We start from the raw sequence: 19,019 nt of genomic DNA on the forward strand, positions 1-19,019 counted from the left end.
CAGAAAGGAGGGCCCATAAGTGTCTAAATGTAGCTGATTGACAGAAAGGAGGGCCCATAAGTGTCTAAATGTAGCTGATTGACAGAAAGGAGGGCCCATAAGTGTCTAAATGTAGCTGATTGGCAGAAAGGAGGGCCCATATGTCTAAATGTAGCTGATTGACAGAAAGGAGGGCCCATAAGTGTCTAAATGTAGCTGATTGACAGAAAGGAGGGCCCATAAGTGTCTAAATGTAGCTGATTGACAGAAAGGAGGGCCCATAAGTGTCTAAATGTAGCTGATTGACAGAAAGGAGGGCCCATAAGTGTCTAAATGTAGCTGATTGACAGAAAGGAGGGCCCATAAGTGTCTAAATGTAGCTGATTGACAGAAAGGAGGGCCCATAAGTGTCTTTCTATTCAACTTGTTTCCACCAAAAACAATGACACACAAGTCCAAATAGCCAAAAGCCACTTTATTTATGAAACAACCTTAATGTGACTAGACCAGGAGTGTGAAGGAGTGGTACAACCCAGTAACTGGCGGTACAACCCAGTAACTGGCGGTACAACCCAGTAACTGGCGGTACAACCCAGTAACTGGCGGTACAACCCAGTAACTGGCTGTACAACCCAGTAACTGGAGGTACAACCCAGTAACTGGCGGTACAACTCAGTAACTGGCGGTACAACCCAGTAACTGGCGGTACAACCCAGTAACTGGCGGTACAACCCAGTAACTGGCGGTATGCTGTCGTCTCTCAAAGTAGAATGTATTCTGGCAGTGTTGCTCAACTCCGTCACAGGTCCCCCTAGGGCAGGGGGTACTCAACTCTTACCCTACGAGGTCCAGAGCCTGCTGGTTTCCTGTTCTACCTGAATTAGTTGCACCCACCTGGTGTCCCAGGTCTAAATCAGTCCTGATTAGAGGGCAACAATGAAAAATTGCAGTAGAACCGGCTTCGAGGTCCAGAGTTGAGTTTGAGGACCCTAAGAATTGCACAATTGTTTACTTTAGTCCAGCACTACAGTAGCACAACTGCTGCAACGATCAACAAGCTCTTAAGAAGTTGCGTCAAGTGTGTTAGTGCTGGGCTATAAGAAATATGTGCAACAGGGGGGCAATGAGAGACTACACTCCCGGAGAGCTGAGTAACACCATTAGAACATTGGTACTGTTGCACCGGCCTGGGCAATGGAACACTACCATAGACACCTATAGGTTACACTCAGTAACTACTGAATCTTTAGGGGATTCTTCCTCTCCTCATCCTGCTGGCAACACCAGGGTCATTGTGGGTTCACCTCGGCCCACATATTACATCAGTCATTTGGGATGAGACTAGAAAGTGTCCAATGACCTCATTTAGCATAATTCCAACCAATAAAACAGCATGTTTTCACTCAAAGTGTTGGTCTGACACCTTTCAGTGTGTAAATACCTGTTTTTGTCCCCCGATGCTCTTGTCTAACACTTCAGATACCTGTAGACTGAAGTAATTAACATGTTGCAGATTGACATACATGGTACAGAATGAACGCTGTTTCGATCTCCACAGAAGAGAATCACGTTCTCTCTGACACGTTCTGTGTCAACCTCTGGGGGAAAAGTCCCTGGCTTCAGCTATTAAGAATGTAAAGCTACAGATATTAGCAAATTACACATTACTCATTTGCAAAGGCCGATTGAGACCATTCAGCTCAAATTCTTGACCACCAAACCACCATGCCACTTAGCATGAAACTATTGGGCATGCACTAAGGAGTATGCTAGCATGGACATTGGAACACATCCAGAATTTGTATCTGAAATAATACCACACGACGGACATCAAAATGGAATCTGGCGATCAGAAGTCACAATAGACATTTTCATGTGCACAACTTTAATGGACCTCAAGCTAGGACACTGACCTGAACAGCTTGCCTAAATAATTGGACATGATCCTATAGAAATGGCAACAGTATAAGGCCGTGTTCACACAGGCAACCTAATTCTGATATGTTCCTCACTAACTGGTCTTTTGACCAATCAGATCTTTTGCCAATAATTGAAAAAAAAAGAAAAATCCCAATTGAGCTGCCCATGCAAACGCTGCCTAATGACAATAGTGAGTTGTGGCCTTCGACTCTGATTGGATTTTTTTTAATACAGAAAGTGAGAGTGAGGCTAGGTGAGGACCAAAATACCTTCTCTATTACAACCCTGCTGAATCATTTAAAAAACAATAACAGGGATAGCCACTTGTGTAAATACTGAAGAGAAAACTACCTTGGAATGCAAGAAAAGCTAGCCTACACTGGCTTCTTGCAATGCAGAACACGTTGGCAAAGACCAAAAATCTATTTTTTCCCCCTTAGGGTGAAAAAATAAACCAGATGATCATTTGGAATGTGTAGCTATGAGACCATTAATTAATCAATTACCCCTCAGATATTTACCACTAGGGGCAGTAAAGTGACGTTCATATTTAAACCAACCGAAGATGGCGGCTTTAAACCCAGTCTATAAATCCCCTCTTCAATGCTACAACTTCTAGTTTCTTGTTACAATTGTTAGAAAACAACGTGGATAAACTGAAGTCACAATTCTAATGGTGCAGCCAATGAGAAGCAACAGGAAGTGAAGTTTCCGTTACTACGGTAACGACACCAATGACAGAAAGTGGAACTTGATGCGTTCACCATTCCAGATCCCGTCAACACGAGAAGTAACGTCTCCCATGTGGTAAAGGAACTGCAGTTTGTGGGGGGGGTTATGGGCTATGTGCAGTGTGTGTGTGGTGTTATAGAATGGTGCAACGTCTCTGAGTGCTTTTCTTGCTCTTCTTGTTGCTGCGGTTGGTTTCCTTATACCTCCTGATCTCTCTGACTAGAGAGTAGAACGCCTCCTCCACTCCCTGAAACAAAGACGCACAAAGGAGAAACTTTACACTCAAATGAAGCGTGATGGAATGCAGCTTGGTCGCCTTCAGTAGACTCAAAAACAGAGCAAACGAGTAGAATAGAAGAGTGCTACCTGAATGTATCCAATATCAAAGTTATCCCATTTGTGCCCTCAAATAGTGACATGACGGCTGTGTATAAATGTGTTATGTTACCCAATACCTTTAGTGAGTCAGTTGAGTTTATTCAAATGATACACAACAGTTAAGACACAGGAGTCTGTCAGGACAACACCTCCTCTGACCCTCCCTGTTTAGGACCAAAACACTAACAGCTTCTACCCCCAAGCCATACAACTGCTGAACAATTAATCAAATGGCCACAGGACTACCTACATGTACAAAAGACCTCTAACCTGTACACCCGCACACTGACTCGGTACCCCCTTTATATAGCCTCATTATTGTTATGTTATAGTGTTACTTTTTATATATTTTTTTACTTTAGTTTATTTGGTAAATATTTTCTTAACTTTTCTTGAACTGGACTGTTGGTTAAAGGCTTGTAAGTAAAGCATTTCACGATAAGGTCTACACTTGTATTCGGCACATGTGACAAATAAAGTTTGTTTAGATTTTCCCAGTCTGAGGCCGAACAAGCCTGCTACAATGGACGCATCATCTCTGCAGAGTGTGAGAAGTAGGAGAGCGCTGCTCAGCGTCTGGTTCTATTTCAACATTCCCGCCTGTGAACACATGATAAAAGTGGATCACGTGCTGCTCAAAAGTTATGCTTCCAGTGTAGCTGGTCCATTCCTACTGCTCCCCCGTGTAGTTCCCCTGGCTGGAAAACCCACCTGTCTGGTTTTGGCAGAGGTCTCCACGAAGGGCACACCATAGCCGCGGGCCAGTTCCTGAGCCTGCCTGCTCTCCACGCTCCGACTCCCCAGGTCACTCTTGTTCCCCACCAGCACCATAGGCACACTGTCACTGTCCTTCACCCTGTTGATCTGTTCTCTGAGGAGGAGAAAAACCCACATGGTTCAAATGATCACGTTGACTTCATGGACCGTCAGTCCTTGCATTCATAGAGCCATCTATACATTTGAGTGGCTACAGATATCCAGTCCCATCCCTCAGCTTTAACCTTGTTTGTAGGGGGCAGTATTTTAGTTTTTGGCTAAAAACATACCCATTTGAAACTGCCTATTTCTCAGCCCCAGAAACTAGAATCAGATTAGGATAGAAAACACTCTAAAGTTACCAAAACTGTCAAAATATTGTCTGTGAGTATAACAGAACTGATATTGCAGGCGAAAACCTGAGGAAAATCCAATCAGTAAGTGCCTCTTATTTTGAAACCTCTCTGTTCCTATGCATGCCTATCCTCCATTTAAAGGGATATCAGCCAGATTTTTCTTTCTATGGCTTCCCTAAGGTGTCAACAGGCTTTAGACATAGTTTCAGGCTTTTATTTTGAAAGATGAGCGTGAAGGATTACATTGCGTAAGTGGATAGGTGGGGGCTCTCAGAGTGAATTTTGCGCAACTGAGTAAAGCCGCCAATCTTCCTCCCGCTGTTATTGAAAAACCTACACACTCAGTTGATATATTATTGAATATATATTTTAAAAACAACATGAGGATTGATTATAAAAAACGTTTGACATGTCTCTGTGGACATTATGGATATTATTTGGAATATACGTCTGTTGTTGTGACCACTCTTTCCTGTGGATTTCTGAACATAACGCGACAAACAAACATCTGTTTTTTTGGTATAAAAATAATCTTTATGGAACAAAAGGAACCTTTGTTGTGTCTCGTGTGAAAACATCCGAAGACCAAAGGTAAACTATTTTTTTTTATTGCTTTTCTGATTTTCGTGATCTAGCTACTTCATGCTTAGTGTACATAATGTTATGCTATCGATAAACTTACACAAACGCCTCGATTGCTTTCGCTGTAAAGCATAATTTCAAAATCTGAGACGACAGGTGGATTAACAAAAGACCAAACTGTGTTATCCTATATTGCACTTGTGATTTCGTGAATATGAATATTTTTTAGTAATGTTATTTAACTGTGGCGCTATGCTATTCAGCGGTTGCTGATGACAATTATCCCGCTACCGGGATGGGTAGCGTCAACAAGTTAAAGCAAACCAAGTAGCGGGAACACCGTTTAGCTGTTGTTCCACATTTAGAGTTGGGCCTTAATTGGGGCGTGATGCCTAACGGAGTCTGACAACAGGGAAAAGAATGCATGCTAACGGAACATGATAATGACTCTACAGCGTTGTATTCAGTAGTCGCGGACCGTAGCAAAACCTTTGGTCTGTTGCGGGACATTTTGCAACGGAAATAGTTTACTCCAAACAGAAACCATTTTGCAATGGAAACTAGAGTTTATATTGGACAAATTCAAGTAGGTCCCTCCCAGTTTCCTTCTGTTTGCTTCCTAGTATAAACGGTTTCCATTGCAAAACTTTTCACAAACAGGCCAAATGTTTCACTAAGGTCTGCGAATAATGAATACACTCCAGGTGTCGGACAGCAGTCACTGTGACAGACAGTCAGTACCTGTACAGGTGAACGTCCTCAAAGGACTTGATGTTGTTGATGGCGAACACACAAAGGAAGCCTTCCCCTGTCCTCATGTACTGGTCCCTCATGGCGCTGTACTCCTCCTGACCTGCTGTGTCCAGGATGTCCAGCAGACACGTCTCCCCGTCAATCACCACCTGCTTCCTGTACGAGTCCTAGATTGAACATAAAGCTTAAGAACAGGATTCTAATATTCTAGAACTCTTAGCATAAAATGAGGAATTCAAAACAATGGGACAGGCGATGCTAATAAGCAACACTGCTGGGAATCTGTTTATTTTCAGAAGCTTCCACATGGAATTATTAGGTTTTGCTAACCTGGGTATATTCAACCTAGTACAAGTCCTAAAATAGGGGTGTGTTCATTAGGCATCACATGGAAGGAAACAAGCAGAAACAGGGAGGGACTACCTGGACTTGTCCAATGACAAAATGTTTATCATTGCAAAACTGTCTTTTTTTTCTGTTTTCTGTTGCTCTAATGCAGTGGGTCCCAACTCCTGTCCTGAGAAACCCACAGCAGAACACATTTTTGTAGCCCCGGACAAACAGACCTGATTCAACTCATTGAGGGCCTGATGACTAGTTAGAATCAGGTGTGCTTCACCGGGGCTACAATAAAAATGTGTACTGTTGGGGTACTCGAGGACTGGATTTGGGAACCGCTGCCCAAATGAACATTATCCAGAGACAACAGGTGCCATTTCTAATAGACTCCTACCACCTACCCATAGGTACTGGTGTGAATCTGAATGGATTGGAAAGCATGATCGTAACAATGTTTGGAAAGTAATAACCCCTCCCCTTTGCCACCCTCATAGCTTACAGAACCACTCTGTAAATCATTCTAACCATTTAGCTAGCGGCAACACTTATCCTAATGATCAGGAGACTGTGGATAGATATTATAGAATAGAATCTACATAGACTCCATATAGTGGGTTGCTACGTTTGAAGCAGACAATTTCAATTGAATTAACTTACTATTAAATGGCAACTCCACAACTTTTCACCAAACCAGTGTCTACATATGTGGAAACAGCTCATTTCTACATAAGAAAAAAAAGAGAAATAATTTTTAAATGACATCAAAAAGTAAAAAAAAAAAAAGAAAAGTTTTTTAAATTTTCAAACATTGATGGGGGGGGCAAGAAATAGCATCCCTTTGGCTAGAAACTAGTTACAGGTTTTGAAAATCCCAGTTTCTCTTACTTTTAATCCCACCCTGTGATGTCACAGAAGCATTTTTTAGGAACCCTTCTTATACTTTTTAACTACAGATCATAACAACGTGTCATTTTCATATATGTAGACACTGGTTTGGTGCTGGAGATATAAGGGGAAAAGTGGCGGAGTTCCCCTTTAATAAGAGTCACAGAGAGACAAACACCTGCAACTCACCTCGATGGTGGGGTCATATTCATCCACAAAGTGATTCTGGATGAGCTGGATAGTTAAGGCACTCTTCCCAACACCTCCAGCACCCACCACAACAAGCTTATACTCAGTCATGCCTGGAGAGAGCGGGAGAAAGAGAAACACGTGTTTCCATTAAAGCTTCACATAGAAATGTGTGTTATAGATCTGCCCTTCTCATTGAAAGCAAGTCTACGTGGTAGATCTGTTCTATGTAAGCTATTACTATGCTTCCGTTCTTATGTTATGTTTTGTTTCTGCTTCTTTCAGTTTGTTACACCAGCTTCAAAACAACTGAAAATACAATATTTTTGTTTATGGAAAATATATTTCACAGCGGTTTAGAGTACAATGTTTCTCTACACAATGACTGCTTGTTTTGTCACATTAACTGAAATTAGGCAAACTATTTAGAATTTTAGCAACCAGAAAATGGCAGAGCGATTCCTGCATATTGCATCTTTAATAGCACACATGGAACAGATCTACCACTTAGACTAAATGAGAATGACAGACCTATAACTCCCATTTCTATAGACATTGTTGGGTCACCCAAAAAGTTACATATTGTAGCTTTTAATGTTGAATCCATATAGATTTATTAAATTGGTTTTAAAATATAATATATATATATTTTTTTTTTAACCTTTATTTAACTAGGCAAGTCAGTTAAGAACAAATTCTTATTTTCAATGACGGCCTAGGAACAGTGGGTTAACTGATTTAAGTACTAGTTGTTTTCTTACTTGTAAATAAGTTCTGAAATGTCTGTGTGTGTAATTGTGTGTGTGCATGTCAGATTTACATCTGACTGTATGGTTCATTGTAGAGACCTTAACCCAATGACCTCAAAGAGACTTGGACCTCCTGCCGTAATGATTCATGTGTTGGGCTTTACAGTAGCTGGACCCAGATTTGAGTCCTGGCCGGTGCTACCCCTCGAAATTGGCTACACTGGTGTCAGATGTGGGATGGCATCCTTGAGGCCATCTGAGAGGGTGTACACCTGAGGAACTTGTTATAGAGAAGCGTGGGTCACACTCTCCTGAAGGAATGGTAATGTAGGGCCCTTAACCAAACCTCAACAAGACATTCTGACCTCTTGGCATAATGGTTAAGGTGTTGACTTGACAGTCTCTAGATCAAAGTTTGTGTCCCAGTCAGGGCTAGTCCCCAAATTCATAACAATATTATACATTAACTCATTTCTGAACCAAACGAGTCCTATATTTTAGGCTAATTATATACTTTCTGTTCAAGTGTGATGAGGTGTTCGTCTTTCAGTCCAATTAGGTACATTCTAGACAATATTTCTGTACACTTGGGGGACCCTTTTGATTGAGGAGCATCCCCAAAGGAAAACGCTCTGTATACTATTTCAATTGAAAACAAGGCATTAGTAAGACAAAGGCACGAGGAAACCTGTGGTGTCTACAGTACAGCCAACAACAAGTTCACATAATATGCTTTTCCAGTGATTTGGAATAGCCCACGGCCCGGAGAATTGTCTGATCATTGCAGGATATCAATCTTTATTCGCGGTCATTACAAAATATGCTGGTATCTGCTAGCAAAGAGGCCGGCTCTAATTTGACCCAGATTTGTATGGGGGCTAACGTTAGCTAGCATAGCATAACTAACAGACTGCGGTAGATGACACACTAGGCAGAATACAATCACTGCATTTCTGCGATAATAATGTAGGCCTATTGCATGAGGAAAATGACAAAAATCAGAGCGCTTACCTTAATTTGGTTGGTCGTTTTTCACCAAACAAAAATGCAGCGTTTGAATGACAAAATGAGATTAGTGCTACATAGCCTGAAACAATTTCCTGATTGAAGCCAGCTAAGAACAAATATATGCTTTTAGAAACTGCAATCTTTGCGGCAATTGAGCCACAAATATGTCAAATCACTGTTGGCAATGAACGGGAAATATAGGTTGAATATAACCCGAATTAATTTATAGGTAAGAATTAGTAGTAGGGGAGTAAATCTCTAGACTCCATTGTGGTTGAAAAGGGGTAAGGCTTTCACGGCAAACGCAATCAATGGTATTGATTTAACAGCCAATACCATTGTGGTGAAGTAGACAGACAGTAGAGTAACCTAACCAGAATGGGGCTTTCGTTCTACTTCCGGTTATACCCGCCTTCAAATCAGAAACTGACCAATCAGGAACCGACTGAAAGCCTCATTGGTTGTGTCCGAAAAATAAATCGCATGCTCTCAACACCTTGATAGTCCCGCCTTTGTACGAAGATGAACCAATCAAAGACATTGCTGCAGTGAGGTTTGGAAAGAGCGCACTCGAGTCTGATTGGCTCGATTATTTGGGTTGTTGAGTGTGCGGAGATAATTTGACCACTAGATGGAATCATTGTACTAGCGGCTAACCAACCGAAAGGCTGTAAAAAGAGCGAACCATGTCTATGTAAAACAGACACAGTCAAGATCGCTTTGTTCATTGCACGCTATTGACACGTTTCAAGCACAAGGTTGATGGCCCAATTTTATGGGGTTTCCTTCAAAAACGATATTCAAACTGACAAATTGGTTGAGGATAATATTGGTAAATAAAACTTAATGGAATACCTTAATCTCTATTGGGTTTGCTGTAAGTATCGAACTGCATTCGTTAAAGAGAGGATTGGTGCTGTAAAGGTCAGTAGTGGAACCCTGACAGTGATGGATCAAACTGTGTTACAGCTCACTAAGGATTTAGGGAAGCACACACACACACACACACACACACACACACACACACACACACACACACACACACACACACACACACACACACACACACACACACCAGTCTCTCCCCCTCACCTCCCTGCCATAGCCTAGGCTATAGCCAATCCCCTGCATCCTGCCCCATGTCTCTCTCTCTCCCCCTCTCCCTCTCTCTCTCTCTCTCTCTCTCTCTCTCTCTCTCTCTCTACTGAGTGCATCTGCTCTTCTCACTAATCTTTGCCTAAAATCACAGAGATAATCCAGCATCCATCTGTCATGGAGGAGAGAGAGAGAGAGAACATTGGGAATATGAATGTGAATATTATGTAAAAAGTTAAACATTTCTTGTGCTCTTACAATACCAATCGCTGTATTTACTCAAATGTACCAGTGCTATATGACGACTGTAACCAATATGATATTGTAAACTTAGAAAGGGATAAAACCAGAACTATGGATCGATTGTAAACAGTAATGACCACAGGGGTGTAATAACGATGAGACCATTTTATATACATGTATATATGCTATATGACTAATAACGATGACACCATTTTATATACATGTATATATGCTATATGACTAATAACGATGACACCATTTTATATACATGTATATATGCTATATGACTAATAACGATGACACCATTTTATATACATGTATATATGCTATATGACTAATAACGATGACACCATTTTATATACATGTATATATGCTATATGACTAATAACGATGACACCATTTTATATACATGTATATATGCTATATGACTAATAACGATGACACCATTTCATATACATGTATATATGCTATATGACTAATAACGATGACACCATTTTATATACACCTTTTATTTTACACATATACATATTTCATACATGTCATATTTGTTGTGTGTTTTTGTATGTATATGTCTGTATGTGTTTTTACATGTTGTCTCCCCACAGGTAATCGTACGTTTCAACAAGACGGAGGAGAACATTGAAACAGGAAAGTAAGAATCCAAGAGACAAAAGAAATCAACAGAAAAACAACAACAACAACACAACTATAGTAACAAGTCCAGGATTGGTTGCTCAAATGTTCTGTTCAGGACACGTAAAGCATACAGTCCCCCTTAGCCTCGCAAACATACACTGTATAGTATGACAGAACACACACACCTGAAGATACAGTTCATATTGCCAAAGACCAGTACTAGACACACATTGCACACTGTGGTGCAATGGCAACCGCACATGTTTTCCATCACTGCACAAAAGGTTAACACACAATTCACCAACAGCCAGTCATTCACTAACAGGCCGACAAGTTTCATCACATGAAATAATGAAGCAGCGTGCGTTCACACATTAACATCCGAAGTCATCATTACTTCTCTTGTCACACGTGGACACATGGACACGTTGTGTGGTGCACTCACTGCACCCATGAAACCATCATTACAGCATGCTCACCGCACAATGTTCCAGCACCTGCACCCGACACACACAAACGCACACACGCACGCACGCACGCACGCAAGCACGCACACACACACACACACACACACACACACACACACACACACACACACACACACACACACACACACACACACACACACACACACACACACACACACACGCTTCGGGAGAGTACTGTCTAATACATAGAAACGTGTATAGAAAGGAACAGTAACCTACATACAGTAAATATTGACTTCTACATATAAGTGCATTCAGTGATTTTGGCAAAATGCCTAAAATACTGAGAGGGTAATATGACAATAACGACAGGATTCTGGAGCACCATTTAACTGCTCTCTGACAGGATTCAGTGGAGTAACCCATGGCCCTTTCTCATGGATATAATGCCCACTTTGCCGATGCTCGAAACATTAGACTGCTGTGTGCAACATAGGCCAGTAGCAATTGAAAATAAGCATTGGGCTGAGTCGCAGTCATCCATACCACCCATTGCTAAAAAACAACAAGCTTTTCACAAATGAGACACTTACATTTGATTTCCAGAGACACTCACAAAGCCGACAGACAGCTCATGGAGAATTATTCGTTTGAAAGTAAATTACATGTAAATTAAACTCAACTGATGAGTGAGCAACAGTGACCCAATAAGAGTTTCAGGTTCAACAGGCAAAATGTTCACGCACACACACACACACACACACACACACACACACACACACACACACACACACACACACACACACACACACACACACACACACACACACACACACACACACACACACACACACACACACACACACACACACACACACACACACTTATACAAATGCATATAATTCATATAATGTACGTATATACAAAAACACACCTATGACAATTTGCTAACACTCTATCTTCCCTCACTACATTTGCCAAAATATCTGCCCTTTCTTATTTCACCTCTCTCTCTTCCCTATCTCCCCTCTCTTCCCTATCTCCCCTCTCTTCCCTATCTCCCCTCTCTTCCCTATCTCCCCTCTCTTCCCTATCTCCTCTCTCTTCCCTATCTCCCCTCTCTTCCCTATCTCCCCTATCTCCCCTCTCTTCCCTATCTCCCTCTCTTCCCTATCTCCCTCTCTTCCTTATCTCCCCTCTCTTCCCTATCTCCCCCTCTCTTCCTTATCTCCCCTCTCTTCCCTATCTTCCCTCTCTTCCCTATCTCCCCTCTCTTCCCTATCTCCCCTCTCTTCCCTATCTCCCCTCTCTTCCTTATCTCCCCTCTCTTCCCTATCTCCCCTCTCTTCAGACTTGAGAAAGGTACAGTATACTTAACATGGACTTAAGTCAGCCTTTTTAGACCAAGGTCCATATTTAGTCAACTTATCTCAAATCTGAATAGGGCATTATGTGAGCTCCCTCTCTCCCTCCCCTCCGTAGAGTTACTGGTTGTATCCCGGAGGTTGAACATATTCCTCCGTCTTCTCCCAGTCCTGGACCCACCCTGCCCCCTCCAGCACCCCCTCCTCCGTTGGGGCCCGCTGTTGGCTGGCTCATGGCTCCGTACTGCCCCCTCCGCCAGCGGTACATCTCTTCCGTCTCATTGGCCAGTTCGTCCCGTCGATGATGCCACACTTCTCATCACTGGTGTCCTCCTGGTCCGCCCACGGCTGCTTCTCCCCTGACGCAAAGATTCCTGGGAAAGAGCCAGGAGGATAATTCAGAATCAGGTTTGGGTCACATTAGGTTCACACCTCGGTCTATTCATAAGGCACCAATTAGAAGAAAACTGATGGAAACAGAAAGGGACTAACTGAGCTTGTCCAATTAGAAAGGTTAGCAAAACCTTTTGCTACGATGTGATTAATACTTTATGTGGCAAAGTGAATTCAAATGAGTAATCACATTCTCAATTGTGATTGAATTCACGCAAATGGTTTCAAACATGATTTTTAATTGAATTCAGTGTGAATTTCCTTTAGGGTTCAAACATGATTTTTAATTGAATTCAGTGTGAATTTCCTTTAGGGTTCAAACATGATTTTTAATTGAATTCAGTGTGAATTTCCTTTAGGGTTTAAACATGATTTTTAATTGAATTCAGTGTGAATTTCCTTTAGGGTTCAAACATTATTTTTAATTGAATTCAGTGTGAATTTCCTTTAGGGTTCAAACATGATTGATTTGGTGGAGGATTTACATCAGTCATTCACCTTGGATTCCAATACGATTTCGACAGAACTCAAGTTGCATTCCTTCGTATATTGGTGATTTACATGAGCCACTGTCAATTCATTTGTGGTTCACGCTAAATTGGCACTGGATTCCCAGTATTTTACACCATTTTACATCATTTATTTGCGATTCACATAGGAGTCATGTGATTTAGAAACCCCTCACACATGGTTTGTTGATGAAATTAACCATTTGCATACAATTCACAAAGACTCCCTGAACTATAGGTTCATTGAACGACTGACTGGAGCTTCACACAGGAACCAACACATAAACACATACCATAGAAAATCACTCCACCATAGTGAACGACTGAAGCAATGAGGAAGACACCCTGCCAATCCTCACGTGACTGAGAGAGAGAGAGAGAAGAGGTTTTAAGATAGGGAATTATGGAAATATAAACATGTTAGAACCATCATGTTGGCAAATTCTGGACAGTTGAATAGTTTACAAGCAGTTTATGATTAGATCTAATGCCTTGTCCTGGAGTAAAAACCATTCTCACTAAATCATGTCCATTGAAAGCTCATTTCAGTCTTTTTCTGCTGTGTTGCCGACAACTCATGGAATTGTCTTGACAATGAAGTAGGTAAAGCACAGACCGATCCGGGACCTGCCTACATGTTAGTTCAGGACTAGGCTTAATCTGTGTCTGGCAAACTGCTCCTACATGTAAACTGGCTAAATGTAATGCCAGTTTGATTGAACAGAGCTCTGTGTGTCTTGGTAATTCACCTCCATGTAACTGGCTAAATGTAATGCCAGTTTGATTGAACAGAGTTCTGTGTGTCTTGGTAATTCACCTCCATGTAACTGGCTAAATGTAATGCCAGTTTGATTGAACAGAGCTCTGTGTGTCTTGGTAATTCACCTCCATGTAACTGGCTAAATGTAATGCCAGTTTGATTGAACAGAGCGCTGTGTCTTGGTAATTCACCGCTATGTAACTGGCTAAATGTAATGCCAGTTTGATTGAACAGAGCGCTGTGTCTTGGTAATTCACCGCTATGTAACTGGCTAAATGTAATGCCAGTTTGATTGAACAGAGCTCTGTGTGTCTTGGTAATTCACCTCCATGTAACTGGCTAAATGTAATGCCAGTTCGATTGAACAGAGCGCTGTGTCTTGGTACCTTGTGTTTGGTCATGGCGCCCACTATAAGAGGGCACACCATACCCGACAAGGTGCCCACTCCGTTGGAAATGCCCATCAAAATGCTGGCATAGCGGGGGGCAATATCCAAGTGATTCACGTTGAAACCTGAAGAGAGAGGGAGGGATGGGGGGACAGGAGAAATGCAGAGAAATATGTTGGTTTGGAACCCAGAACCAAATCTCCCGCTATGTAGCAGTCTGTCTGGAGAGACTCACCATCTGACCATGCTACAAACAACTGAAGTATGAAGCTTTCCTTATCACCAGTTGGCTGCCTAATCTAATCTAACCACAACCTTACCCAAACCCTAACTACAACATTACCTTAACCACAACATTACCATAACCCTAACCACAACCTTATCCCAACCCTAAACACAACATTACCTTAACCACAACATTACCACAACCACAACCTTATCCTAACCCTAACCACAACCTTATCCCAACCCTAACCACAACCTTATCCCAACCCTAAACACAACCTTATCCCAACCCTTACCACAACATAACCACAACCTTAGCCTAACCCTAACCACAACCTTATCCCAACCCTAAACACAACATTACCATAACTACAACCTTATCCTAACCCTAACCACAACCTTATCCCAACCCTAAACACAACCTTATCCCAACCCTAACTACAACATTACCTTAACCACAACATTACCATAACCATAACCTTATCCTAACCCTAACCACAACCTTATCCCAACCCTAAACACAACCTTATCCCAACCCTAACCACAACATTACCATAACCACAACCATACCTTAACCCTAACCACCACCTTATCCCAACCCTAAACACCACCTTATCCCAACCCTAACCACAACATTACCATAACCACAACCTTATCCTAACCCTAACCACAACCACAACCTTACCATAACCACAACCTTATCTTAACCATAACCACAACCTTATCTTAACCATAACCACAACATTACCATAACCACAACCTTATCTTAACCCTAACAACAACATTACCATAACCACAACCTTATCTTAACCCTAACCACAACCTTACCATAACCACAACCTTATCTTAACCCTAACCACAACCTTACCATAACCACAACCTTATCTTAACCCTAACCACAACCTTACCATAACCATAACCACAACCTTATCTTAACCCTAACCACAACATTACCATAACCACAACCTTATCTTAACCCTAACCACAACCTTATCTTAACCCTAACCACAACCTTACCATAACCACAACCTTATCTTAACCCTAACAACAACATTACCATAACCACAACCTTATCTTAACCCTAACCACAACCTTATCTTAACCCTAACCACAACCTTACCATAACCACAACCTTATCTTAACCCTAACAACAACATTACCATAACCACAACCTTATCTTAACCCTAAAATAAGACTAAAAACCTCATAAGAATCTGATTATATAGCCCATTTTTTTTCATAGCATGACCATTTCAACAAAAATCCCTTTCAATGTCTGAAAAGGAAAGAACAGTCCTTAGGTTTGGTATTATCTCCCTGACTGTTGTTACTCAGTAAACCTAACGGACAGTTTGGTATTGTCTTCCTGACTGTTGTTACTCAGTAAACCTAACAGACAGTTTGGTATTATCTCCCTGACTGTTGTTACTCAGTAAACCTGACTGACAGTTTGGTATTATCTCCCTGACTGTTGTTACTCAGTAAACCTAACAGACAGTTTGGTATTATCTCCCTGACTGTTGTTACTCAGTAAACCTAACAGACAGTTTGGTATTGTCTTCCTGACTGTTGTTACTCAGTAAACCTAACGGACAGTTTGGTATTATCTCCCTGACTGTTGTTACTCAGTAAACCTAACTAACAGTTTGGTATTGTCTTCATGACTGTTGTTACTCAGTAAACCTAACAGACAGTTTGGTATTGTCTCCCTGACTGTTGTTACTCAGTAAACCTAACAGACAGTTTGGTATTGTCTTCCTGACTGTTGTTACTCAGTAAACCTAACCTACAGTTTGGTATTATCTCCCTGACTGTTGTTACTCAGTAAACCTGACTGACAGTTTGGTATTGTCTCCATGACTGTTGTTACTCAGTAAACCTAACAGACAGTTTGGTATTGTCTTCCTGACTGTTGTTACTCAGTAAACCTAACAGACAGTTTGGTATTATCTCCCTGACTGTTGTTACTCAGTAAACCTAACAGACAGTTTGGTATTGTCTTCCTGACTGTTGTTACTCAGTAAACCTAACAGACAGTTTGGTATTATCTCCCTGACTGTTGTTACTCAGTAAACCTAACGGACAGTTTGGTATTGTCTTCCTGACTGTTGTTACTCAGTAAACCTAACAGACAGTTTGGTATTGTCTTCCTGACTGTTGTTACTCAGTAAACCTAACGGACAGTTTGGTATTGTCTTCCTGACTGTTGTTACTCAGTAAACCTAACAGACAGTTTGGTATTATCTCCCCGACTGTTGTTACTCAGTAAACCTAACAGACAGTTTGGTACCTGTATTGAATTACGAGTGGGACATTTCACTTCCATTTATCCAGCGAGTGGTGCAACTGAGCATCGTCTCTCAGACCTACAAGTTGACTGAAGAATACCCTAACTGATTGGTTGTTGTCTTTCTCCAAAGTGAATTGACAAATCAGATGACAGAGTCAGAGGCGGGAGAGGACACCCATACCTTTGCATCACAAAGCATTCATCCCTGAGGACTCTACCAATGCTCATGCACAGACAGTGGACACGTTCCAGGCTGACTACACTTCAGACACATGATGTCACAATGCCTGGATAGGTGTTTCATAGCTCGCCACATACATACATCATCAACAGAACATCCTTGACAGTTCAAAACAAATAGATCAATAATAATTCATTGATTGGATTTAAACAGTGCTTTTCTACAACTGAATATGAATTGAAATCTGGTTTCTCACAGCTCTGTAGAGATGTAGTGACGGTCCTAAAGTCGGTTTGTTTGTGGGAGAGAAGATCCTTCACATCCTTACCTGAGATGGCAAATCCACTGAAGCCCACAGCGATGACTAAAAAGGAGATGGCCATGACCTTGGTGTGAGAGTATCCCACCACCAGCAAGAAAGTGGCCTCCATTCCAAACCCTGGTGACAAAACAGGAACCACAACTAAACACACTAATATCACCACTAACAACAAACACGAAAGATCACAATATGGAAAGGACCCTTTGACTCCAATGTTTGTCCTGGTATTAGGGGTGGGTGGGGGTGTTGATCACCATTTAGTGTTGCACTCTGTGACAAACATAGGTTGTGGGCAGAGACATATATTTAGAGAGTTGGGATAACTTTTAGAATTTTTCGACCAAAAAATGTACATATTGCAACTTTATCATGAATGTCTTGTCCTAGTCGTGTTTGTTGAGTGGATCATTTGAATTTGCCCCTTCTGTCATGCCCGTGCCCTGTGCCAGTGATGTGATGATGATGATCCTGTGTGGCTCAATTGGTGAGAGCAGAGCGCTAGCAATGCCAAGGTTATGGGTTCAATTCCCACAGGAAATGTGTTTATACAGATACTATAATGTTTGCCCTCACTGAACTGTAAAGTCATTCTGGATTAAAGCATCTACCATTTGGCACATATTATATCCCTTCTGTTTTATATAACAATTAGAGAACGTTCTGCATTCCTTCTGTTTATATTACAATTAGAGAACGTTCTGCATTCCTTCTGTTTATATTACAATTAGAGAACGTTCTGCATTCCTTCTGTTTAAAATAACAATTAGAGAACGTTCTGTATTCCTTCTGTTTATATTACAATTAGAGAACGTTCTGCATTCCTTCTGTTTATATTACAATTAGAGAACGTTCTGTATTCCTTCTGTTTAAAATAACAATTAGAGAACGTTCTGCATTCCTTCTGTTTATATTACAATTAGAGAACGTTCTGCATTCCTTCTGTTTTATATAACAATTAGAGAACGTTCTGCATTCCTTCTGTTTTATATAACAATTAGAGAACGTTCTGCATTCCTTCTGTTTAAAATAACAATTAGAGAACGTTCTGCATTCCTTCTGTTTATATTACAATTATTTAACGTTCTGCATTCCTTCTGTTTATATTACAATTATTTAACGTTCTGCATTCCTTCTGTTTATATTACAATTATTTAACGTTCTGCATTCCTTCTGTTTATATTACAATTAGAGAACGTTCTGCATTCCTTCTGTTTATATTACATTTAGAGAACGTTCTGCATTCCTTCTGTTTATATTACAATTATTTAACATTCTGCATTCCTTTTTATTGGTTCGATGGTTTTGTTCTTCCCCTCTCTGACACAAATAGGTTGTGTTGGGACGTTGAGCTAATGTTGAGCTAACGTAGTTCTGGCACTGAGAGTTACCTATCTCCTGTTCTATTCTGTGAGACTGCTCTCATTAGCAGAGGGGCCAGTGATGCGTACACAGCATGCTTGTGTTAGCACAGTCCCAGCTGTAGAATCAGCAGTTTGATCCCGGCTAGCACACCACTACCACTAGCTCACAGCAGCAGAACATGTCTGTGTGCTGCGAC

At 41.2% G+C, this 19,019-nt stretch overlaps 1 protein-coding gene and 1 pseudogene across 2 annotated transcripts; both read right to left on the reverse strand.

Annotated features, from left to right (window-relative positions):
* Positions 1–439: 439 nt before the first annotated feature.
* Positions 440–8,880, reverse strand: LOC135532818 (GTPase HRas-like). 2 transcript variants are annotated; one of them, XM_064960251.1, is made up of 5 exons: positions 8,630–8,880; positions 6,870–6,982; positions 5,445–5,623; positions 3,721–3,880; positions 440–2,878 (listed from the first exon to the last, which is right to left on the reverse strand). In XM_064960251.1, exons 2-5 carry the CDS (start codon positions 6,978–6,980, stop codon positions 2,765–2,767), a joined length of 564 nt encoding a protein of 187 aa, XP_064816323.1. In that variant the 5' UTR covers positions 6,981–6,982; positions 8,630–8,880; the 3' UTR covers positions 440–2,764. The 2 variants fall into 2 exon arrangements, with proteins under 2 accessions (XP_064816323.1, XP_064816324.1); XM_064960252.1 differs by lacking the exon at positions 8,630–8,880 and adding an exon at positions 6,453–6,517 and having other exon boundaries at positions 6,870–6,939.
* A 3,379-nt stretch (positions 8,881–12,259) lies between these two features.
* LOC135532820 (vesicular glutamate transporter 1-like) overlaps positions 12,260–19,019 on the reverse strand; it is a 29,752-nt pseudogene continuing 22,992 nt past the window's right edge.

The sequence above is a fragment of the Oncorhynchus masou genome, unplaced genomic scaffold (assembly GCF_036934945.1).
Source record: "Oncorhynchus masou masou isolate Uvic2021 unplaced genomic scaffold, UVic_Omas_1.1 unplaced_scaffold_2046, whole genome shotgun sequence".
Taxonomy (NCBI): domain Eukaryota; kingdom Metazoa; phylum Chordata; class Actinopteri; order Salmoniformes; family Salmonidae; genus Oncorhynchus; species Oncorhynchus masou.